General features: G+C 39.2%; 1 protein-coding gene across 2 annotated transcripts in view; it reads right to left on the bottom strand.

Moving 5' to 3' along the window:
• Window positions 1-26540, bottom strand: part of col13a1 (collagen, type XIII, alpha 1) — a 141710-nt gene that overhangs the window by 65031 nt on the left and 50139 nt on the right. For both annotated transcript variants that reach the window (XM_042432580.1, XM_042432579.1), the window contains exons 3-4: window positions 9197-9204; window positions 4326-4352 (exon numbers count right to left, since the gene is read on the bottom strand). In XM_042432580.1, coding sequence (XP_042288514.1) covers window positions 4326-4352; window positions 9197-9204 — 35 coding nt within the window. The remainder of the gene's footprint in view (window positions 1-4325; window positions 4353-9196; window positions 9205-26540) is intronic.

The following is a 26540-nucleotide window of genomic DNA, read 5'->3' as shown; positions in this document are numbered from 1 at the left end:
GCCAGGAAGTCCCACCCAGTTTTTTAGTCAGTCTAGTAATATGTTGTGGTTGACTATGTCAAATGCAGCACTGATATCCAGTAATACTAAGATTGAAATTCTGCCACTGTCTGTGTTCAAGTGGATATCATTGAACACCTTAACAAGAGAAGTCTCAGTGTTGTGGTGTGGTCAAAATCTTGACTGGAAGACATCAAAACAGTTGTTTAGTACCAAGAACTTGTTCAGCTGAAAACAACAACAGCTTTCAACAATTTTACTTAAAAATGGGAGGTTTGATATGGATCTATAGTTGTTGATGTGGTGCTTCCACATCTGAAAGCACCATACCAGTTCTCCTTTCTGTTTATATCTATGTAGACTGAGTCTAGGCTTGAATTCAGCTGTTTTCAGTCTTGCAAGATCAGATGTGCTGGTATATCTGTCATTAGTATGAGGCATATTTTTAAAGCTTTTAAATACTATTAGGCTACAGCTGGTCTCTTTGAAGCCCTGTCCAAGGTCCTGATTTAAACCACAACCTTGGGGAAAATCTGGCACGACCAAAATGGTTTTAATCCAGAGCTGGGGGCTTTACATAGTGCATAAGTGCATAAAGTGATTATTTGTTGCAGCCACAAAATACAACCTTGACTAAAGCAGGTTTTATAGCTGTAAGATGAATTGAGTGTTTTGTGAAACCTCATTCAGTTCATGTGTTGCACTACATTCCATAGACAGAAACCTGATCGCTGCTGCACTAGCTTCTCCTGTATGGTCCAAAAATGTTTCGACCATTACTTTTTTCCTGAAAAGATAAGGTAGATTGTTTTGCCACTGCCCCTCACCACACACACACATACACACACACACACACAACGACATACACAAGCACGCATGCACATACACTCACACACACATACATACATACATTAGACCCCACACATACATATTGTACACACTCCAGTCAATTGGATTTATGTAGGTCCTTAGTGGAGCAATACTGAGGTGTCTGAGGCATATTTACTGCCTTAATGAGCCTCAGCTGGACCCTAGACTTTGGCCCACCACACACACATACAGTCACACAGCTGACAGCAATCACACCAGCCTCTACTCCCTCTACTCCCCTACTTGTGAAATAGACACCCATGAGACAGCATTTGTTATGATATAGTTTGCAGTGGAGAACATGAAGGCAGATATATGCAGGGATTGTGTTAGCTTTCATTAATTATGGTTGCCAGTCAATAGCCATGGATTGGTAGGAATTATAGGAATACTGCACACTGTGAGCTTGGCCCGCCTGCATGTGGAGAAATATAAGTGGATACATAGTGTATACGTGTAGAGCAGCTGGGGTGCTCAGTCTAACTGGGAAAGTGGGGTGACGTGTGTGTATGTTTATGTGTATGTGTGTGCGCGCGTGCATGTTTGTCTATCTTTGAGAGAACCAATTTCAGTCAAAAACCAGCTTGTGAGGACATTTCTGTGTTGTGATGACATTTTGGCTCGTCATCACAACTTCAAAGGGCAATTTGAGGGTTAAGACTTGGTTTTAAGGTTAAGGTTAGAGTTGGGTTTTGGTTCAGCTTAGGATAAAGGTTAGGTTTAGGCATTTAGTTGTGATGGTTAAGGTTAGGGTAAGGTGTGTGTGCATGAGTGTGTGAACATGCATGTGTGTGTGTGTGTGTGTGTGTGTGTGTGTGTGTGTGTGTGTGCGTGTGTGTGTGTGCGTGTGTTCATGCATGTAAAATGAGGAGGGAACAATGTGTTTTTGATCTATCATATCAGTGGGGTCTACCTCCTTCGGTTATAAAGACCTATACTGTCACATTATGACAAAAACACACTCTATGGAAAACACCGCTCCCTGATTTTCAATTCTTACAAGTCCTCTTTGCAATAACCACATCCTTCCGTCCTCATTCAGTCAAAGACTGCTCCTGATTTCATTTCCCGCTGCTTGACGGGTGTAATCAATCACACATCCTGGAAGGAATCTCATCCTCGCTTTGACACAAACTGTCAGCAGAACTCCGGTGGAGGAACAAAACTTGAGGCCAGTCTCTGCTTGAGACTGTTTTATGGACCTGTTTCACAAGTGGATTTGTCAGAATCAAACGGGGGTTTGCTGGTTTTTAGTGGCAACATGAGACAAAGTTCAGATACTAGATGGCCACCTGTTGTCATGATAGGAACCATGTGGGTTTGACACATTTAGACTGCTGGGTCAGCAGAAAGAAAAGAGGAGTGTTAGACAAAAGAGTTCATGTCAAATATAGGAGCAGATTTTGTTCAGAGAGATTAAATAAGCATTACTTTCAGGCTGTAGAATTTATAACACAACAACCAAGAGGCCATGGCATGACCCAGCTAAGAGCTCATGAACTGACAGTGTTAAGGTCTTAAAGCTATAAGCACTGCTTATACTGATATCTCTGAGGTTTCTGAACTGAGAAGTGACCACAGAAATAATAAAAATAGAAATAGTTTGTTTGACTTATTTTATTATAGAGCAAATTTATCTGAACACATTAAAACTCTAATGAGTCTTGGATGGATGGCAATGTGCAGTTCAATGCAACGCTGTCTCCTTTAGAAATACATTCATATACATTGTGCCCAGATTTCATTCTTATATTAAGAAGAATTGCCTGCAAAATGTTTACTTTCATTCTATTTCATTTTCTTTCCCTACAATATGTGCTCATGAAATTTAATTTCTGTGTTCAGGTTACTCAAAGCACTTGGTTAAGAAAAAGAATGTGGTGTTGGATAAATGTGGGAAAAAAATGAGTGCTGATTTGAAGCACTGAGGCCTTCTGTCCCTAACCTTAACCAAATCAACTTAACCTAAAACATGCGCATGCATAACTGGAACCCATGTGTCTAGTTACAACGTCCTGTGCGTCAAGGTGAGACACTGTAGGCCTACCTTTTGCGGTACAGCAGCCACATGGTTACGAATGGCAATTACATGACAATGGGGGATTCATCTTCCTTCATTTCATCAGACTATCTTAAATCAGTTGCTTTAAAGATAATTCTGGGGAAACACTTTGTTGGGGAAAGCCAACAATAGCTTATACTAGGCTTTCTACAAGCTACTCAGAAAAAGTAGTTTACTGCATTAAAGTTATTTCACATGAAGAGACATTGACACAGACACTGTTAAGTAATATAACAGTAATATAATAGACAAATGGACTACTTTTGGGGCATGGTAAGCTATGCATATTAGATAGTGACAGTAGAGAGATGAGGGGAAAGAGTGATAGGGAATGACACGCAAAAGTTCCCTGCCAGAGTCATATCAAGGACATTGTAGTTCAAGGTTGGTGCCTTAAAAGCCAGACCACCAGGGCGCTGTGATACACTCATTGTTCTGTGGTGCAATTTATTAGCCTGCACTGCAAGACAAATGAGGTGGTTAAAGACTCCATTATGATATACTTCCATACACTTCACTGCTTTTTTCTTCAAAAGAAAATAAATTATAGTGATGTGGTGTTTGGTAATACTATGCTGCTACTTGGTGGAAAAACTATTTGCTGTTGGAAATGCTACATGATTTTGAAAATAACTAAATTAAATGAATACTACATAGAGCATTTGGATAGCTAGTAGTGTAGTACAGTTTGTTACATGTAGCATCTCTGCTCCCCAACAATTTTAAAGACATCGTAATTTGGCAGTTTGTCCAAGAGTGAACGTAACGGGACCACAAGCAGGAAATAGTGCATGTCTCCTGGTGAGGTACTTACTTCTTGCTCTAATTTATAATTCCATTAAAATGTGTATCTGTGACATGGTAAAACACAGTGTAACAGTAACACAAGTCGAGAAGAGTTAAAGTCAGTGACTCAGTAATGTCACTTATACAGCAATATGTATAAAATAATAATATGAGTCTGCTAACAGTAGCTAACATTAGCCATGAAAAGCTAATGGTTGTACCAGATCAAGTAAGGCTGTAGCAGTGAAACCCCTGAGTGCACTGAAGTAAATAAATGTGTGTTGTATTTCTTATGAATTCAACTTTTCATTTGTAAGAGAAAGATTGTATTATTTCTTCTTTCAAAAGTTGCATAGCCCTGCTTCCAGGCAGCAATTATTTTCCCGTGAAAACATTTGGCAAAACTGAATTAATTGTTTATAAATGTATTTTGCAGGAGACACAGTTGTGATCTGGCCATCATGTCATAACAGCAGGTATCTAATTTCACTGTACATATGCAACTACTCAGTAGAGGGCAGACAGAGAGATCAATACTGCAGTGATGACTATCTACACATGCAGATATACAGAGACACACAAAGACACAAGTTAAAAAGACAGTTACCGGAAAGCCTGCTCTTCCAGGAGGACCCTGAGAAAGGGGTGAGAGAAGGATGGTACAAAAAGGATAGAGTAAATTTTACAGATAAAGTACACATCATGAAAGAAAGCTGCATTGAGCCAGGCCAGAATAAGATGAATAGGAGATAATTGATCTTACTATTTCTTACAAAAATGTTTTATTTTGGCCTTTTCAGCTCAGTGACAGCTCACAGAAAGAACATTATTGATGCAGTAACATGCCTCTTTAAATTCTGGTCAACAGGCATTCAATCAATCATATTTTAAGACAACACAAGGGGTTTTCTCAGCATATTAACAACAGAGTTTCGTCATTTCACCACAAAGACTCATGCAAAGATTGTTTTTTAGAGAGCATGCTCTACTTTGCTGGAATTCCTCATGTCTCCTCATGCATAATAAACCTAAATAAAACTCCTAACTGGCCTCACCCTTCTTGAATACCTTTCTAATGCGGACATGACAACATGTCAGCATAGTGGCTTCCATCAAAAACAATTCACTATTCGCTAGAATACAATGGCTTTCAGTGATGTCCAGTTCCAAACACAAGAATGAGCACATTGTCAAAAGTCAAGTGTGTTTTGTTTTCATTGAGCAAGCGGAACAGCAGCTCTTAAGAAAAGGATGGAGGGCTAATTGGTTGGAAGTCAAAACAGGAACTCTTGACAGTTTCCAAAAAGCTGCTGAGGCACTGACAGTCCGCTGAGGAGAATGATAACTGCCTGCTCTTGAATGCTGGCATGTCATCAATATTCCTCATTGAGGAGTCCAGTGAGAGAGCCGCACTTCCCAGAGAGAGAGTGTGTATGTGTTTGTATGTGCGTGTGTGTGTGTGCATGTGTGGATGACTTCTGGCTGACTGCGACCGAGGGGAAGTCATTCTTCTTACATCAATAATTCTGGATGGAAGGAACGTCAAACATTTATGAACTTTTTCTTATTGGCTTTGATATTATATTCTAACTATAATTGTCTATTAAATGCTGTTGTGTTGTGAATTAATTTTGAGTAGCAGCTTGATGCTCTGTTGGAACAAATGTTACCAAGTAATTTAAAGGAATACTCCAGTGAAAATCGATTTTTTGAGTATCACAATGTGGCTCTGAAAAGTCTGCATCTTGTGGAGCACTGCAGCTGTAATCTGATGATCATCTTCCAAATCAAACTTCTTCAGCAGAATAATTCACTTCTCCACAGTTGATCAGATGTTCAGTATGTTCCGAACAAGCTTCACTTCACCAATAAATAGCTAAATACACTACTTTCTGTGGCGCTTCAGAGGTGTGCCGAGAAGAAGCGCCTCACATAAAAAGGGCCAATTAACCCACGATGGGGCTATATGGCAAAAATAAAGTGTTGAACCCCTTGTCCTTCCTCTTCTCTGTGCTCTGTATATATACAGTGCCCCATCATCTTCAAACACCCATTAAGTACACCCTGCAGACTACATATTACATGTTACATTTTGACTGGAGACTTAAAAAAACAGCTGGTACCTGTTCAAAGTTTGCGGTATGTTAGTTAATTTTCAGCAATTCAATCAAATACAATTTTATTCAGATATATGCATCACATACACAGGATATCAACCACAAAACATGTTTTTAAAACTAGAAGGCCCTACTACAAGATGACCTCAGGATAAGATTGTGATGCAGATGCATCTTAAGGCCCTTAGCATTTCAACTAGCGTTGTTATTTATTACAGCACAACACAGAATTGTAATCGTAATTAATTAAATTACAAAAAAAACAACTGACACACACTGAACCCTTTAGTCATGTCGTGTTTGGAAGATGCTTGGTAGTCATATTAAACTGCAGTAGTTTGAGAAGTTTCTAAGGATGTTTTTCTATATGATTTGACATATTTTTTGCGGTGACAGTGAAGGAAACTTTTTAGCGCCATCTTTCAAGCCTGCATGTAGTGAATATTTTATAGTCAAAAGATTTTCAATGGAGTATTCGTGTAATACTGTTCTTGAGCTTATTCTGATTGTGTTGTAATTAACTTGTTGAGACTTTGTAATGTTTTGGTCTGATCTTTGTTTCATAAAATCAATTATACTATGCCGTAATGTCACCTTTTTGTTGCATTTGGTATCATAATGTTGTGGAAAGTGTAGAGAAAGAAAAGCTGTGTCCCAATTCTGTAGGCAACCACATACTAACACAGTATGTACTATATACTGTACAAATAATCATAGTATATTGTTTTTTACATATTTATATGTTTTTTTGCAATTAGTATATAAGAAATCAATGTACTTTATGGTTCTGTAACAGGAAATGACTGACACATGTTAATCAAACTGCAACTTGGCAATGTCACTGTCAATTAAACTTCATAAAGAGAAAGCAATGACAGAGCTAGAAAGGTTAACACCTCCACTTTTCTAGATAATCAGTCACTGTTTGATACAAATATATGTGTATGTGTTTATTTTTACTTGCATTGGCTCATAGGTGATCCCCTTAAAATCCAATATTAAACCCAGGATGGGAGCCAAGTAGGGAGAAAGCTGAAAACGAAGTACAGCTGCCACTGTGTTGGTTACCATTGATTTATGAAGCAAAACCACAATTTTACATCTTGTGGGTCTTTTTGCAGGGTCTTAATTTCATACTCTACTCTCACCCATGTGATAGCAATTTACTTGTACATCAGTCTTGAGGATTCTAGGTCAGTGTGGCTCATGCTTGGCTATCCAGATGAGCACTATTTCCACTAACACAAGCTGGCAGTCAGAGGGCAGTGCATGAAGGTGCATGGCCAGGTGCTGAGTGTGAACATACTGCACGTAGGTGCCTGCCTGTTCACTACTGGGTCTCCAGGGGCCGTCTGTTTGGGCAGAGGTCACCCACTGCCGGAAGGAACCCTTCACTTGAATTACACAGTAACCTTACAACATGTGGCTCCCATTTGGCAAAGTGCTGCTGAATGAATGGGAAGGCAGGGAGGGGGAGGGAGGAGAGGGGTATATTTGGCCATCGTACGTGGGATGTATGGTCCACTGGGTACACCACTGCTCAATAATAAGTGAGCTGGGATGTATAGGAGAAAGGTTGGATTTACTGTTGCTCCATTCTTATTGGTGTTATTTTACCCAGAAGCTGACTTTGGTGTTACCCCAGAACTGAACTTGAACACCAAAAAAAACACTAGATATTAATTTTCAGTGAATATGAGGACCTCCTTTTGTGAAGCTAGGTGCACAGTATACATTATAATTGTTTCAAATGGATGTTGTAAATTATGTTTCTGTGTTTTGAGCTTCTGACTGACAGCCTCTGAAGGGACCCATGCTGGTATCCTATTCAGCTTCATCAGAGTCAGAGGGTGTTTCCTATCATCTCTGATTATGTTAAAATGTGATACATGCACAAGCCCAAAGCAAAGTCCAAAGGCCAACAGGGCCAAGCCCCTTATTATAACAGTCATGATCTATTACTGTATATGAACAACAGCACAGTAGTTTCAAAAAATGATGTCATGTCACTTTACAGTTGTAGTAGGATTTTAAGGAGATAAAGGTCTGGGAAAATGTGTTGGCCATGTGATGTACTAGCAAATTAAAATGGAATTATCAACATCAGTGGATTTGTTTGTGTATGCTAAATAAATTCACACAGAAATTTTGTATAGAGTTCTTCTTCAGGAAACTTTGACACAGGAATCTGTGCCATAAACCAACTGCAAACCATTTATTTTGACAGAGCTGACTTTGAGGGAACAGTGTCGTATATTGTAACTGAGTTGCACCAAACAATTTTGTACAACCATGTTCTGTCTGGCTCCACAAAGAGATTTGGCATGGTTTGTAGTTGTGAAGTTATCTGAGTTAACTTAGTGACCCAGAGATCCAAGTAATCACACCAGGATGTCACCTTCCACCTAATTTGCCAGGACATGTGGATGGATTTTGCTGTGCCACTTCCTGGTGTGGCACCAACCTACCAAGAATATCTTGTGTCTTTATTACTAAAAACCTAAACCAATGAGCCTTACCCAAGGCATGGGTGTTTCGCATGTTTAAGCAAGACATAAGAGACTTGTAGGAACTGACTATGTCTCAATGCTCAGATCCTGTGAGTGTAAGAGAGTGGAAAATCCGCGTCGCTGTCTGACCTCATGTACCTTAAAACCTCCTCTGTAGGAACTATCTCTCAAATTTTCCACGGAGGTATATTTGGCAGAGGTGATCTTAGAACTGACACGGCTGCACAAAAGTCAAACTCATAGTGGCCAGATGTTTGGAGCAGTGTTACTAAACTGTGCGCCTTCAAGGCTCAGGAATGAGGAGGTTTTCCTTCCAACCAAAGGCTTGATTTCACCTGTTTACATGCATTCAACCAGAGATGTGGAAATCCATTATCTATATCTGCTTATTCTGTGCAGGTATGCACAGTGCTGAAGCCTATCCCAGTGTACACCTTGGACAGGTTGCCAGTTTATCACAGATATAGACAGAAAACCAATCACAGTAACATTCACACTTACAGGCAATTAAGAGTCAATTTAGGAGGAAATTCAACACCCCAGCTGGCTAGCCAATTCAAACCCAGCACCTTCTTGCTGTAAGGTGACAGTGTGAACCACCACTTATTGAACACTACCAGATACCTCAAATGTTAATTCAAACAGTGACTTCTGAAAACTGGAAGCACTTGTGCAAATCAGAAATGTGTGGATAATTTAAAGCATAGTTTAGAACCATGAAATGTATCTAGAAAAGGCAAAACACTGGCACCAAATATTGTAAGTTTGAGTGGACCTATTTCACACCAAAATGCAAAAATAACCAGTTACTTTACCCCATGCAGGTTACACAAGGTGTCTTGTCTACTTACTGGAGGTCCTGTAAAACAAAGACAGAGAGAGAGAGAAAACATTTAGATTCATGGTTAATGACAACATATATTACATACAGTCATTTATTTCCAGTACACACTTGTTCAAACAGTCAGTCAAGTATCTCAACCTTCTTATTTGTGACTGCCTCATAGAGTGTTGAATTCTGTAAACAGGGCTAAATTAATCTACTTAGGGGCATAAATGAGCTGTGGGTTCCTGTTCCGCCCCTAACAGCCATGGGCCTTTTTCCCAGTTGGTATTCTAGACATGATTGTGAAGAAACCTAGATGTGAAATAGAAATAGTCTCTGCAGCCCTATGTATTTTTTTTCAAGAGGAAAGCAGAAATATACACTTCAACTTCAAAATGTACAGTTCAAAGCTAGGTTATGACCCACTGATGTGTACAATCTCTGTCTTGAAACAACAAGACACAAGAAATGATTCCACAAACACAGCAGGCTGTTTTCAAAGACATGTGATGTTCAATCATCGAAGAATAAACCACAGTATCAATTTCAGGGATCTTGATCAGTGTGCATCTGAAAAGCTCCATGTGTGGTCCCTGGGGAGTGCCACACTGAGCCCTGAAACTTAAAAACATTTCACTTCCCTGGCAGCATTGGAAATAGTCTGCCTACCAATCAATCCTGGAATTGATGGAAGGAAAGAGAAAGATGCCAGATGATACATCATCATCTGTAGCCTGAGCCGGGGACGAACAGGGGAGCAGGATTATTCCTTGAAGAATTTCCACCACGCCCAGTCCAGATTAATGCACGACACTTGGTCCAAGCAGCAAGACCTTTTTTCATTCAGGCAGTCCAACTCCCAGTAAGAACCAGGGTTAAAGTGATAAATCAATTGGCCTGTGTCTGCTGCTCATATTGGCCTTTTATAAAGATAATATAAATCAGATATAATAAATCATTGTCAGTCACTGCATATGGATGTAATGATTAGATATTCTTTTTGGAATCCATCAGTACTACAGTGTTATCTTCATGGACTTGATTCTAATAATATACATGAATGCATGTTTTATCATTCTTGTCATGATCTTTTTCTATAGAAAGTTTTAGTCTCCCATTGTGGCCTAAATCAGTGCTTTGTACCTTTTTGAGTAGTGATCCCTAAAATTAATAAATACATGAATGTCTCCTTATGACCCTTCAACAGTGGTTGCGTCTTAAGCCTTGTTCACACATATGTTTTTGCATTTTTGCAGGTATGTTTGCACTGAGCACATAATTTACATATTCAAAACAAAACAAGCAAGCAAACAAACAATCAAACAAACAAACAAACAAACAAACAAAAATAACAGAAATATTTTCTTTAATCATTCCTTTAATTTACTGTGACCCCTTAGATTTATCTGAGGAACATCAACTGTAGGTTAGGAACCACTGATCTAAATGCTGTTTGAGAAGCTTTTTTTCACCAATCAGAATCAAAGATAAAGGGAAATAGAGAACATTTGTAGTTGTCTGCATGAACATTGTAGTTTTGTCCCAAAACTGGTAATGGTGTCACTGTCCATGGAACCCCTCAAACACGTAAATCCCTTATTTAAGAGAAACTCAAATGTCATGTGAATTTAAAAACTCTATCCTGTTTGGCAGTTAAGATTGTAACAGGCTTCAAAACTCTCATAGCCGTGACTCACTCTCAGCCCCATAAAATAGACCTTTCAGAAAACTCCAATATGCTTCCCTTGACCTTTTCATGAGTACAATCAGAGAGCCGCAAGTCATCCGACAAAATCAATTACTGCTGAATCCAGACAGGGGTCACTAAACATGTCGTTACGTCAATCACAGCAAGGTGGGGAAAATCACTAATGACAAATCTCTTATATGAAATGTCAAATTGAATCCCCTGCTTTATCTTTGAGGCAGGTTTAGTCCGTCTGCACCTCAGGCAGGTCCATCCCAGCCTGGAAGCATGCTGTCAACTCAATTTGTTCACTTTGCACTCTCATAAAATGAAAAACAGTTGGAACAAAGAAAAGAGACACTTTAGGGGACGAAGAAGGGATTTTATAGACAACTTGAATAAATAACTGCTTGGTAAAAATGAAAATCAAGTAGTTGTGTGGAGTTTTAGTATAACCCCAAGGGTAACATTGCCCAAAGTCAAAAGATGTGTCATAAATTCAATTTCTTTAAACAGAGGAAAGGATACAGGCTCAGGCTAGAGGGAGTGCAAAACATTTGTTCACTCTTCCAGCCCCAAAGACAGGTTTGCATGAGCCAAAATGTCCAGGAGTAACACACAATACAGTCAATGTGACAATTTTTACCCTTTGGACTTGGACATTATTCTCTCTTTTCCTGTTATTTTTGTGCTAAGCTTCTTGTAGTAATTTGAAAAGTCATTTTCTTCAGCTTGTGCTGACTGGGCAAGTACTTTTTCATTACAAAGGCCTGGGGGCAAACAAATGTCAAAGCAAAAGTGCAACTTGGAAACTACAGGTGGTATTTAATTGTATTTTTGCAATACAGTACAGATCATCCTTTGCTGATACAGAATCCCAGACTAATATATTCTGTTCACTATAAATGTGAAATATAAATCCAAAATATCACTGACTGTCAGCAATGTTCAATTCAATTATCCTGTAATGTATTGTCTTTAATGCCAGGTGGTGAAGCCAAAGATCATTTTCCACAACATGGACAATAAAGTTCCTAATTTGCTAACTAACTAACTTTATTATGAAACGGTAGGAAGTGACAAGTTGCTATGTCTATTTATTTCAATAAAGAGCTTGGTGGTAGCTTTGTTGCCCAGCCTGGCAACAGTTGCAAGCACTCTGTTGTCGCCAACTTCAACAAACACAGATTTTTCCCTTTTCTATCACTGCTGCTGAGAGTCGATTATCAGGTTTACCTAAAACTTTGGCCCAGGACAAGATGTAGGGTTGGGCATTGAGAACCAGTTCCAAATTAGAACCAGTTCCAAAATTTCGATTCCAAAGGAATCATTAAAAAATTTTCATTTTGATTCTGCTTATTGGTTCCTAACAAGATATAACCCTTTATTATTGCAAACAAAGGCTACATATCTGCAAGGACATGGCAATCTGCCAGGACCTGTCTATGTCACCCATCAACACAACAGTATGTCTATTTGTTTCACTACGAGCACGCATGCATGGCTGACATCACATCAGTAGTGGAAGATGGATCAAAAGTGTGGCTTCACTTTAGAAAAGAAAACGATATCAAGGCAAAGTGCAATGGATGTGTGAAATTAATTAGCTGTAAGTCAGGTTGCACATCAATTCTGACCAAACATTTAACGTTAAGGCAGCACAGCATTGATCAGAAAGGCTGTAACATTACAGTGTGTGATGTCTTGCTGTCTCCAAGCCCATGTGTGTCATTGGCCAGTAGAACCAGGGACACCCAGCCGCTACACACCGTGTATGCATGTAAGTTACTGTATTCCTGTTGTCATTAACCTGTCGCTTTTCTTTTCGATTTTTTCTTGTTGTTAAGCAACATAAAGGAACTCCTCATCTGCATTCAGTCCGGTTGGAGTAACAGATTATTGTGTTTAAAGGCTGATCAGAAAAACACTGTACAGCGGCTTGTCGTAATCACAGGCTGAATTTTACAACTCTGGAAAGTTATCATGCTGCAACCCTGTTTACTAGTGCGCAAATGTGAAATGCGTCTGTGTGAATTGGCCTTAACAGTGACAGTACACTATGTCATGGAGAGAAAGATGAGACAGAAAGTATTCAAAACAAAAGCAGAATGTTCAGTTAAAAACACTTTGAATTTACTTATTTTAAGGAAACAATATTAGTCAAAGTGAACGCTTAAAAGAATAAAGATATTTTTGATATTTAAACATTCCAAATTGCATACCCAAGCACAGTTCAGTATTACAATGTCAATCAACTGGCTTCTTTAGTCTTTATTGAATCAATGTCTCACAAAGAATGCTCTCAGCCCACATTTTGCTTGGCTCTGCCTTAAACAGTTGTCAGAAAGGCATGTTTGCTGCTCGCAGTGATTGACATATGTGTCCTTTCAAACTGAAAGACTTTCAAACAGACTTGTATTACTAAAACACACTTCACGTTAGCAAATGCTAACCTATGCTAAACCTAACCAGGTACACTTTATAAGCACCCAAGTGTTATAATTTGTGAGGTTTCTGCTTTGAGATGGAATTCTGGTCATGAAGTCTCAGTTACAGCAGGGCGTCTGTTTCACTCATTCCTGTAGTTGTGATCCATTCCCTAAAGGGTAAGCTTAAACCTTCTCTGCATGCAAGACTGGTGAAAGCAAACATGGAAGCAAGATTCCTTTTGCATTCTGGGCCTGCCATCACATCCTGTTGGCTGGAGCCACTCACTCAGGGGACATACTGTAGAGCACCTTGGTCCAAAGGCACTTTCGGAGGCCTGGGGGAAGAGGGTTCAAATATAGCGCATGAAGTGGCGCCTGACAAGGGGCTGCTGAAGCAACAGCTTTACGTGCAACAAGCACTGGGCACAACATGAAACGAACTTTACGCTCATAAACACACACACACACACTGAAAGGGAAGTTGCTTGACTGCACTGATATCATGTATGCCAAGCCTTCTCCTCTGCTGGGCTTAATGCTGTCTAACTATTGCTAACACCTGTTGTTTCTGCTTATGTAAGGGCACTGGTTTGACATGGCCGGAAATGGAGATCTAATATTGCATGCCAACATGCAAAATCATGGGCGTTCCCCCTTTCCTGCTCCTGTTAGAGTCAGTCATTTATTCAACACTGGCTCTTGCATGTATTTAAAGCAATTACGCAATCAAATGTCTGGGACACTTTGCTGTAATACAAAATAATATCAGTAAACAAAGAGTATGCCCATAACCCTAAGTGCCCGAGTGTTCTTCTAGAATACTGCAACATCATGGCTTTCACTTCTGCATCTGCAATAACTCTAAACATTACAAACAATCCTAGTAATTTCTCCTTTATTCTCAGATTACTTGACCTTTTGTGTTACAAAGAGTAAAGTAGCGTGGTGGGCAGGTGGGCAGCCATCTTGAGACTATCTCTCTCCCAGGATCTGGATCCAGGAATAACCCATGGAATTTCAGTTCTGAAAATATCCAGATCCAAAAACCCACCACAGCCTCCCCATCCTCCCCTGCTCTCTCAGATTCCCTGCCTCTCTGGTTGCTCTTGTAAACACACAGCAGTGGTCGGTGCAAATGTGTTGGCTGTCACACTTCTGTTTGGTGAGTGCTACAGACAGATTCGAGGAAATATGTCAGACTGCACTGGAAGATGATTGAAACATAGGACATGAGACAGCAGATGTAGCCAGAAACATATCAAAGCCAGTTTTAGTTCTGGAAGATAAACGTGAAGGCCTGGTGAGCATGTTATGTTCCCAAGGAGGGAGTCCTTAAAGTCTTCTGTAAGGAGTGTTGATGTTGAGTGTTGAGTGTTAATATCTGACAAGTGTTTTATTTGAAGCATACTGACGCCCTTATGATATAGGCTGCTAGTTTCTGTAATCTCACAAATAAAAGAGTTCTTGCATATAGAATCCCTTCCACAAACAATGACCAAATGAAGAAAAGTTCTGTTTCTGTGTTTAAAGTTTTAGAGCTAGTAACCATGTGCAACGCATGGATGGTCACATCTGATTGGACAAACAGAGAAAAGGTTTGCTGCTGCATAGCTTTGTGAAGAACCATAGAGGACTCTCCATGTTATATAAAGCTGGAGCTTTAGTTATAAGTTTTCAGTTATGCTGAACTGCAATACTGCTTTAATTTGGATTTAGTGAGATTTTTCTTTCTTAATCTGACAGCTTGGAGCAATAAATTGCCTGATGAATTGTACAGGTGGTGTGAGGTGTGTTTGAGATCTTAGTCCACCTTGTGCAAAAACTCAATGTTAAAGGTTTCATTTAGAGATATGGTGACAGGAAAGTAAAAGAACTGTATGCATTGTCAGCAGAGCATGTCCAATCACCTTCACAGCCAAGCATTAATCACTTGGCTCTGAGGCCCAAACTGTTCAATTTTTCAGAGGAAAAGAATACGATGCAATGTAAATTCACTTTCACACTTCAAGGATTTTCAGCTGCAGTTGTGCAAACAGTTGAGGGATTTACTAAAGGGTGTGTATCTATCAAAGGATAAAACAGAGTGAACTTTTGCACTTCTCTCTGTCATAGGGAGGGAAAACGCCTCCACCTCTTATTGAAACCTGGAAAAATCATTTTTCAAATTTCACCATTTGTTGCAAATATCCCCCGTCACACATAAAGGCCTTCACTTTCCAAATGAAAAATGCACATACACAGTCTTTTGAGGAGCACAAGTGAGGTTTGTTGATGAAAAGATGAAATGGGATGGACCTCTCCATGCTCTTCTGCTGTCTCTGCATCCACAGGAGAATTAATAAACACTAACAGCAGTGATATTGAGTTTAGAGCTTTCCAAAAGAAAAAAAAATCACATCTAGACAAACTAACATGTCATCAAACACCCTTTTCCCCTGTTCCAGCCTGCCCAGAGAAAAGAGAGGCCCAGTAAAAAGATGAAATACCCTGAGAAGCAGACAGAGTCAGGACAAAGGCTCTCATTCTTTATCCTCATCCTATGTATATTAACTATATACAAGACAGCTCAGCCATTCCCATAAAGCCACTATAACTTTGTTGCCTTGTAAAATATGAAGTCATAGTTCTAAAGCTGCTTGTGATTTTTTTGGCTCCATGCTAACTTGATGTCAGGCTATGAGAAAATGTCAAATGTGAAGAGGAAGTTAACACGCTAATATGAAAAGATGCTTTCTAATAATGCTGAAAAGCCACTTGGAAACTGTAGGGGTGATATTGCTTTGGCTGTTGGACAGAGGGTGAATATTCTTTGGACATAGGACTAGAGAACAAACCTACACATCCAGTTAAATTTCCAACATGTCATTTATTTTGAAGAGGGAGGTTCAAGGCCAAAAGGTTTCATACAAGGAAGAATTTTTCCTCTACAGCCTCTTTGGGATGTGACACCTTCTGAGCCTGGGTTGTGTAGCAAATATGCTTTAGGGGTGGAAAGGGGAAGGACTTGCCACTTGTGCTGATGAAATATCCATGTGCAGACTGTAAAAGTACCATTCATTTATTGCCATTGAAACCTCTGCAGGATATCTAATGCATCAAATCAATGAACCATATTCACATGGTGGCCATTTTTCTCTGACGTCACGCTCAGGGTGGGAAGCTGTTAAGTAAAGCCTATGTGAGAATGGCGAGATGGTCGCTTGAACTTCATTTTTTATTTGTAACATTGAAGTGATAAGTGTTACACGGACCCACAGTTGTAGTTTGACATCTTTTTGGGACCATGGTTGTAGTTTTCTCACTGTGTGAAAGTTAATCAGCTGCTGTATCCTTTTTTCAATCCTATTTGGATAGCAAACTTGAAGTTTGCAATTAACTTTAACGTCAATGTTAGTAGTACTAAAGCTGTCAGATGAGAATCAATCCACTGGCTTGTGAAAACATTAAAAAGTAACTAACATTATATGGTTTCATGATCAATCTGCATCAATGATAGAGTAATATGACAGCGGAGCAGCTTGTTGTGTGCAGAACTCCATTCAAAAATGTTGAGATTTAATATTGCTGTCCTTTTCTGAAAGTGGGCTGCTCACATAAAACATGATAAAACCTGACAATTTGATTGACAGACGGAGTCTTCATATCGGTGTGAATGTGACAGTTTAACAACCAAAGCAGCGGGACTAAAATCAGAGTCTTTATGAAGTTTTTAAGAGCTGTTGAGTGAATCGGGCTAATTAACGTTAGCTGCTTTATTTCCAGCCTGTCTGCGATGATGCATCAGCTGGTTTTGTTCAATTTCTTAGAAAGGATCCCTGATTAACTTTCACACAGCTTTGTAGATACAGATTTAATTGTCAGAGAAAAATGGCCACCATGTGAATATGGTCCATTAGATGCCAAATAACCTGCCCTGAATTATACAAACAGCATCTCATTTCATTAAATCCTCCGTGGCTGTTTAATGTCATGCCATGCTTGTCAATGAATGTAGCTGTTCTGCTCTCAATGCCAAATCCTTTTGTAGGGACACTGGAATATTTTCCAATAAGACTCAGACCAAAAAAAAATTACGCTGCTAAGCCTGGGATTAAATAATTACACAGCAGTTTTTACAGCAGATCACCACAAAGACGACATTGTATCTTTGCCAGAAAAGCCACTATTAACCTGATGCAATGATTATTCTCTGAAATTGCTCTCAGGAGGAAAAGGCATGTATTAAAAAACTTCTACAGCTCCACTCCCATCTGGACAGAGGACAAGCTCCCTAATGCAATCCATGGCAATGAGTGGAACTGAAGTAGAGGTGCATAAATCATACCTTTGTTTACCCTTTCACTAGTCTTTCTTCAAGTTAAATCACATGCTTAAAGCTGCATTAATGGACCACTTGGGGGCAGCAGAACAAGCAGAAAACACATCTGACATATTATCACCCTATAAAGTTGTTACAGTGAATGAATTGGCAAACAGTTGCATATTTACACATCCAGCAGACATGGAGCAACATTCATTAATGTGAGTCACGTCTCTGGCCCCTTGATGAATACATTTTTATTAGTTTTTAGAATGGGAACAGACTTGGGTCCCATAGCCAAGGTACATCACTTTCTTTAGCAGTTTATTTTCCCACAGAATTTTTTCTTAACAACATTAAACACTCATGTTTGTCTCCAAAGGACTTCTACTGTGGCATTAACACATTATTGTTTATTGGCCAACAGCAAAAGGCCAATCCCAAAAGCTAAAGTTTGGTAGGTTTTAAAACAGTACTGTAACATTAGTGACAAAGACAATATTCCCAACATGCTAATCTTTAAGTTAAGTCACTTTTAATATTAGCATGGAGTTGAATCAAACTTTTTGTCTTTGTCATGTTGCTAATGTTAAAATGCCAACATCAACATCTTTATAAATGACTGATGATAAGGTTATATTTGCCCAGTAGTACTCAAACATTTCACTTTCTATGAGGCTTTCTTACAGAGCTACTTTTATTTCACTAAGTTGCTAGGTGTTCAACTTTCTTCACCAGCTAGTCACTAACTTTGTCTAATATTCATTAGTGCAGCTTTAAACAAAAGCAATAATTGAATTGTGGCTAAGTCCAATTTACTAATGAGTTCCAATGAGTTGAGTCAGTTCCAGAGTCTGTTTGAATCTGCTCTGTTGGTGAACAGTAGTGAAGTTCTCTGAGCAATGTGCCATATACACAAGAGCAGGCTCTGTGGAGTACCCTGCTGAGTGATGAAAGACATACTATATACAACATAAACCTATGTCCTCTACGTCATATTTCACTGTATTAGTTCCATGTTCCCATGCAACAAACACTTCACTGAGAGCTTGGGAAGCTAATAAAGCCCAGGGTCTATCATTAAGAAATTAGGCTGAACATCAGCACCCCAGGGTACAAGGTTACATTTCCCTGACTCGCTAATTCACCTAACCACTAGAAATGCACAGTCAGGGCCTTTTTGCAATAGGCCAGAGCTTTTAATGAGCCTGTAGGCCCAGCTCCTCTTTCATTGACTTAATGGTGGGGTTGCATTCAGGCGCACTGAGGGTTTATTCAGGTTTTGCTTTTGTACATGGTGAACTGTTGTTAAACCTTAGGGCAGGAATTAGCAGGACACAAAAAATCTGTGGAAGGAGAAGAAATGAGTTTGACTTTCCACTTAGAGAGGTCAGTGACAGAGGTTAGCTGATTTCCAGCAAAAGCTCACCTTCAGGAAGAAAATAAAAGCACTCAATAGATAATTCTGAACAAATAAACAAAAAGAGGAAGAAGTGCCAAAGAAAATGAGACAGACTAAAATAGAGAGTGATAATGTGAGAGAAAACTTGTTGAAATCCACACAGTGGCAAAAAGAAGATGTGAAGGATTTTACCAACAGAGCCACCGGAAAAAGCTTCTTCTCAACGCCTTTGGCTAGGATGCATCCACCTCCCACACTGTAACCTAAGAGGGGCCCCTGCGCTGTTAAATAACCTTCAAAAATCCAAGGTCCTCTGTCATGAAAACCAATATGTCATCCAGCGCGAAACTTCCTTTGTTCGATGTCACCAGCTGAAGGAAAGTATGGGAAGTCAGAGAGAGGCAGGAGAGGTGTGTGTGGAAACAAAGAGAGAGCAGTTGCAATTCATTTGCTCCGGGGTTTTAAAATCATCAAGATTGATTCAAACGTATCCTGTGGGTTTTGGAGCCGTTCCCCAGAAGCTGTGGGCGGGGCGGGTGGATTTCTGAGGTGGGATTTGAAGTGAAAGCTTGATGGGTGGAGAGGCTTGAACAGACGAAGGCTGTGCCAAAGGAAGATCTACTAAAGGGGATGGGGATTTGATTCAGATGCTGTAGCATGCAAGTCATCGCAAAGCACAGCCAGAAAATTGTAAGCAGACTGAAGATAGTTAGGAAAATGACGCCAAGTGACTGTCTTAATTTCCTATCGTCTGCTATGATTAATATGTTTGGATTATTTGTAATGCCTCCTTCTCTAAATGGATAATCCAGCTTTCACCTTGAAAAATAGACACAAATTTGCTTGCTTTCTGAGAGAAGCAAAGATTGGTACCAAGCTAAAGCTAAAATAGCTCCAGCACAGAACTCCCCCTAAAACCACAAACTCATTTTTACGCTTCTGTTTGAGAACAGGTTAAACAAGCACAAAGAAAAATCTTTCTGTAAAGCTTGCTCATCTGAGTGTCCCAAGTCAGACTGACCTTCTTATCTGCACAAACTTGATGACTACCTCAGGTCATCATCAAGTAGTATGAGGATTTCATGTACGCACCTGATCCTTGTATGATAAGTGCCCTAAATTGGTATCTATAAGGCTACCAAGTGTGTGGACTCAAAAACAGAGTGAGAATTAGAGAGTCAGAACATTATACAGTTAGACAATGTTACACTTTTGAGTGCAACAGAGGATCTTCCATTGTATTTGTATTTCCATTGTATTTTTCATCGAGACTTGCTTAAAGACACTAATACATCTGTTGAAATATGATTTTTTCCTAGAAAATAGTCTGCTTAACTGTATACATTGCCATGCCAAAATATGCTAATAAAATCATAAAATATGCCAATAAAAACAATAAAATCATAAAACAAAAAACAAACAAAAAAAACTGTCAAATCATGTATGGTTTATTTTAGTTACAAATGTTATTTTACATTATTTTAATATTTATATGTATTTATATTTTTATTTCAGTTGATTTTGGTAACATATTTAAACACCAAATTCAATCAGGTTAAGGCATTATACTCAACAGGTTTTCTCTATGTGAAGAAAATCAGATTATCTGTGATTCATACAACAAGTGAATTTCGTTCATGAATTTTCTTCGTACCTAACAGAAAAATACAAACTAGATGAACTGCATACCAAAAAAGACCAAAAAAAGAGGTGAATATTACAAGTTCTCTTAAATCACTCATTTGTGTCATTAAAGAACAAGTTTGTACAAGTGCTTCTTGCATGAGGCCCAGAGTGTGAGTGAGCTGTAGAGGTGTGGTTAGGTGTAATTTTGGACACTGGATGGAGCCAGGCTGGCTGTTTCTCCCTGCTTCCAGTCTTATGCTAAGCTAGGCTAAACACATTCTGACTCCAGCTCTGTACTTAACATGCTGACATAAGATTGATATCCATCTTTTCATCTCACTTTTGGCTATAAATGTATTTCCCAAAATCTCCTTTAACAAATGCATTTTCCTGCAGACCAAACACATCAGGGACACTCATTCACAAATCCTCACAGGCTTCCTGCAGTGTCAGATTCACAATTCACTACTTTTCCTAAACTTTAATTTCTTGATTTATAGACTTGACAGTTTTTTAGCATGATTGATGCTGAATATTATCTTATCCCTACTGACTCATATTACATTCACAAATGTTGGAAATGTGAAAAGACAGTGATCCAACAATAGCCTGTTTTTCCTTACTTTTCCAAACTTTTTGTCTAATTTCCAAACTTATTAAACACAAGCCAAGTGTTCCTAAAAAATCCACACTTGCAATGCGCAGGAACCTTGCCCTTGAAACTTATCTATAAAAGAGTCCGTGGTAATATTTTCATCATCCATTGAATTCAGTTTCTAATAATAGGCCAAGCACGTGGCAGTTCTAATGGGAGCATCCAGGCGCCACTCGCTTCCTGTCAGCCACACTTAAACAACAGACTGTGGGCGTCATGGGGGGGAAACCCCACCTCTGCCTGACCCTTGAGCACATTACTTAACCAGACAAATGGCATCTCAGCAAAGATTAAAACAACAATTTCATCAAGGTAAACCCACAGAGTGTTTTCTGTATGGGTTAAGACAACACTATGTGCATTGTACAGGTTACACACAGTTGCCCTTCCTCCACCTTTTGATGCTGAATGTGCGTATGTGCATGTCCTTCATTAAGACAGTCCTCTGAGGCTTATAGTGTTGTTTTCAGAAGAAGATAAATGAATTATCAGTGAAGTCTTACAAAAACAGCACAAAATCAAAATAATCAAGAGGAGGTGAAGCCAGTAAGTTACATCAACAAGTGTTAAAGAGATATCAGATTTCAGCCTGTATTCATGATGAGACATTAAAGGATAATTCTGGTTTATTGCAACTTCAGTCTTACAGTACTAGTTTTGGCCATCATTCCTACAGAACGATCATGACCATGAACTGCAACGTCCCAAGTTTGTCATTCCCCATCTCTCTCTTCCCTCATTTCCTGTCATTTCTCTCCTGAGGGCTATCAAGTAGAGACATAAAATGGCCAAAAAATAATATTTTAAAAAAGTGCAGGTGCATTTATCAGTTCATATGGTAAACTTATTTACCTTGGGTGTTCATGGCTTTTACAGCTTCTATTTGTTTTGCATACAGGGAATCTAAAACACATTCCCAATGGCATTAGCCTAGCTTTTTTAATACTAAGCAGTACAAGAGGTCTTCTGCCAATAATTTAAAAGGTAGGTTCACAATTTTTCAAGTGTGTCTTAAAACAACAGTCAGGTGTCCATATGAACAGTGAAAGAGGTTTTCCTCGCTGTAATCCTTCCTCCTGTTCATACTGACTATTAAAAGATCCCCCTCAAATGCACTTTCAATGGAAGTGATGGGGGCCAAAATCCGTAGTGTGTCCACACAGTCATTTTGTGCCAAAATGCATTTAAAAGTTGAAATTATAAGAAATTCTTTCTTTGTGTTTCCTTGGACAGTGTTTCCTGGTTATAATAATCATAATACCTTTATTTATAAAGCACTTATCAAAACAATGTTCCAAAGCAATAAAAGAATAAAAGTGCTAAACAAACATAAAAAGCAAGCCTGACAATAAATAAAAATGGCAAAACCCATAAAGCAGAATAAAACACGAATCAAGTAAAATCAGGGAAGGCAGTGCGATAAGAGTATGTTTGGAGCTTAGATTTGAAAGAAGCCACTGACTCAGCCTGCTTTATTTCCTTGGGTAGGGTGTTCCAGAGCCTTGGGGCTCTTATTTCAAAAGCTCTGTCCCCCTTAGTCTTCAACAGAGAGTCTGAAACAGACTCTTTGAGGATCTCAAAGTGCAAGCACAGTCGTACAGGGATAAAAGGTGTGAGATATGATGAGGAGTCAGACCATTTAGTGCCTTGTACGTAATTAAAAGAACCTTGAAATCAATTCTAAAACGTACTGGAAGCCAGTGTAAAGAGGCTAAAACCAGGGTGATATGTTCAGACTTGTTTACTCTGGTTAAAAGCCTGGCAGCTGAGTTCTGTACTGTCTGTAGCCAGTCCACAGTTATTGGATGATTATGACCAGTATGATTATGGTAAGAAAAACCTGTTTCAATGTTCATTTGGGCTCCTGACTGTTGTTTTAAGATAAACTTGAAAAACTGTGAATCCATCCCTTAAAGCTGAGATTAACAACACACTTTGATTGATTGCTCTTCTTGACAAAGGGATGTAAAACCAGCAAAATAATGAAAAGGTTAAAATACTTTCAATTAAAGAACATCAATATGCTACAATCTACTCAAAAGGAATTTAGCTTACGTAGACACCACCTAGCCTTTTTCAAAATGGCAACTGTATTGTAGTATCATTAGTTCTAGACAATTTCAACACCTGCACCATGAATACTTGTCTGGGTGATTGTCTGTGTACTTTGGTTAAATGATCATTTCTTTAGGTTTGGACACATTTAAATGTAATAGAAATTTATTGCATTGCACAAATTCTTTGCTGTATGGGTCCATGTGGTTGATTGTACTGACTGCAATTTCAGCAATCACTCTGGTGACACCAGTGTTATCAGAACTGATAGAATTAATGGACAAAACTATAAAAATACATGTCAGAAATGAGAAACGGGGGGTTCATGTAATACTGATGTTTCCTCTCATTTCATACAGACTTATGAGTCTGACAAGGGAACAGGTTTGTGTTTAATGAGCTTTCATAATGGATTTTAACACACATTTAGAGCAACTATGAGCTGCAAGAATTTTTATGAGCTAACATTTTTCAATTTGTGAGTCCATTTCTCAATTTATTCAGTGAGGGGCCACTAACATACATCATAATTTTTCAAGAAATGTAATCACAACATAGATTTTACATGGCTATTAGTTGCTTTCCTGACACCCTGCTGTCTTAAAACAACCAAAACACACTAGATAACTGTTCTCGGGTTTCCTGTGTGTATACTGTACTGTCAACTTATGGTGGTGAGTGAGGCAAATGCTTTTAGTCCAGCTTTGTCACATTGCTAATGTGAAATATCACAGACGTCAGATCTCCCCAAGGACAAGCAGGGCTGGAACCTCAGTTCCCCGTGTGACTTCATAAGTCAGTCTTCTGCCAAGTTTAAGAATGAGGTGCTGTGAAGATTTTAAGAGGCGATTCATTCTTTAATTGAGTTACCAGGCAGGAGAAATGGTAGCCGGCACACTATGCTATGCAAGCTATTAAAACAGAAGCTCAGACAGAGAGAGAGGGAGAGAGATTGCTGAAATAAATGGAAGGAAAGTCAATGCTTTTTCCATGTGTGCTGTAGGAGTTTGGCATTTGGCCAGCTTCACACTCCACACTAGTCCTAGCGTTAAAACGGGGGCTCTCACCCTAATAGCTCTTGCCTGTTGGGCTAATAACAAAAACAGAACCACCAGCATAAACATCACAAGTCTTATGGGTTAAAGGGGACTAAAGGGGTCTGGCTCTAATCAAAGAGGGTTGAAAACAAACTGGAAAGACGGAAGTGAAAGAAAACCTGAGAAAATTTCACTATAAGACTAAAAAATATTTGCAATGTCTAGATGGTATCATGCAATCCTTTGACATGTGAGTGGAAAAGATTAGATTTGGGTCTAAATTCATAAACTGAAAGGAAACCTGAGACCCCAGCACCTCTCCAAGCCTTCCCCATGCAGTTTAGGAATATCTGGCCACCAATGTACTCCGAAGTCCTTGAAGTGTTTCTGTGGCTCCACGAGGCCGAAAGATGAGCTCGAGATTCAAGCTAAGCACCCCTCATGCAGTCTGGTGGTGAGACCACAGCAAAGCTTGGATTTCAGCTTCTCTGAAATAACACCCAGGCAGCCCACCCCCCATCACCCAATACCTACCCTTCCTTCTCACCCCTTACACTGAGCAGGGCTCTGAGTTTCTGAAGGCCACTGTGGTTGCCCATATACAGTATCTGGAGTGAAACCAGAAGAATATAGTTTGCATTCTTTGTTTTTTAGAGTGCTGCATTCCTGGTAGGATGGAAAGGGCTCTGAAAAAGCATTTAGACTGGGAGATATTTAAAAGCACTCGGATAAAACACTTGGGGGATTTAGGATTGGAAGGCCAAATCCAATCTGATACACCAAGATTGAAGATTAGATGTGTAATGATTAAATAAAACATATCAAGAGTCAGAGATATGGCTAGCTACATCAGTACACCACAGATCCAAAATAAATGCTGTCTCAAATTTATTTTGAGATATGGCTGCTATGGCTTATCAAAAACTAATCCCAGTGCATCACTGCCGATGCTAACTGTTGTGGAGTAGAAGAGGACATCATTTTCTGAGGCATTTCTGATTCAGTACTTAGAAAACAAGATGAAATATTGATTTTCCTTTGTAAAATGTAGTTACTCAAACCAACACATGTTGTCTCCCACAGATAGAATCTGATCAAATGCAATAAAAGACATTTTTGATATCCAGGCATATGTTGCAGAGGAACAGCCTCCATCATCATATCCAAGTATCTTGTTTGTCATTAGCAGAACACTTGAATGTCAATAGGCCAGGCTCAGAATGGGAGCTGTCATTAGAGACATTAGTCAGCTGGACTGCCCCATCCAAAGCAAATGAATCAAGCACACATGGAGACATGATGGGTGTAAACAGTCACTTCAAAATAGCACACAGGAACTTTGTATTTGTGTTAAGATGAAGAGTGAAACCCACATTTATAGTGGATTTAATGGCACTACAAAAACTAAATGGTCAAAAAGTGTTTTGGGGGAATAAATGCTCAACTAATTCATACAGTTAGACAGAGTCTGATGTGTGGTCCTCAGGAGCCAGGAGGTTGGTAAGGATTGTTCGACAGTTACACTTAACAGGAATGTGACACGAGAGAACCAGGTTTAGCCTGGTCTTTAGGTCCTCTGAAGGACATGTCAAATGACAAGTGCTTTACATATTCTGAGATACTGCTACTCAAGCATTTCCATTTGATGTCTTTTCTTCTACATTTCAGCGGGAAATATTTGACATTTTACATTCATTTGACAGTCTGTTAATAGTCATTTTGCAGATCAATGTTAATATGAGGAATCAATGAATCAATTTAAATATGAGGCATTGTACATTTCACTGATTATAGTTCTTACTTTTTAGGGAACATTTTGAGAGCAGGATTTTTAATATCTTTTGTGGTATTGCTAATTGTACTTTAGCAAACTTTCTGAACACATCTTCCACCACTTCCAGCACCTGAACTGGGACCAAGGCTTGATTACCAACTTTGTTTAGAAATATGAAAATACGTACTACTATAGCACAGTATCTACTATCATATATTATACTATCATATAGGTCTTTACCACCCCATCTTGAGGCCGTTTATTATTTCAGCTGATTTTGTGCCTACAAGGAGCACATTCCTTAATTCATTTGTGTTTAATGTAATTACCACACAGCAAACCTAGGGCCAGGAATAATGCACAGAGTGGGGGAAGAACGGGGGGTGAATAGGGGCCCAGCAGCT

This window comes from Thunnus maccoyii, chromosome 14, assembly GCF_910596095.1.
Source record: "Thunnus maccoyii chromosome 14, fThuMac1.1, whole genome shotgun sequence".
Classification (NCBI taxonomy): domain Eukaryota; kingdom Metazoa; phylum Chordata; class Actinopteri; order Scombriformes; family Scombridae; genus Thunnus; species Thunnus maccoyii.
The sequence above is the reverse complement of the archived record's forward strand: the minus strand, read 5'-3'. Positions and strand labels throughout refer to the sequence as shown.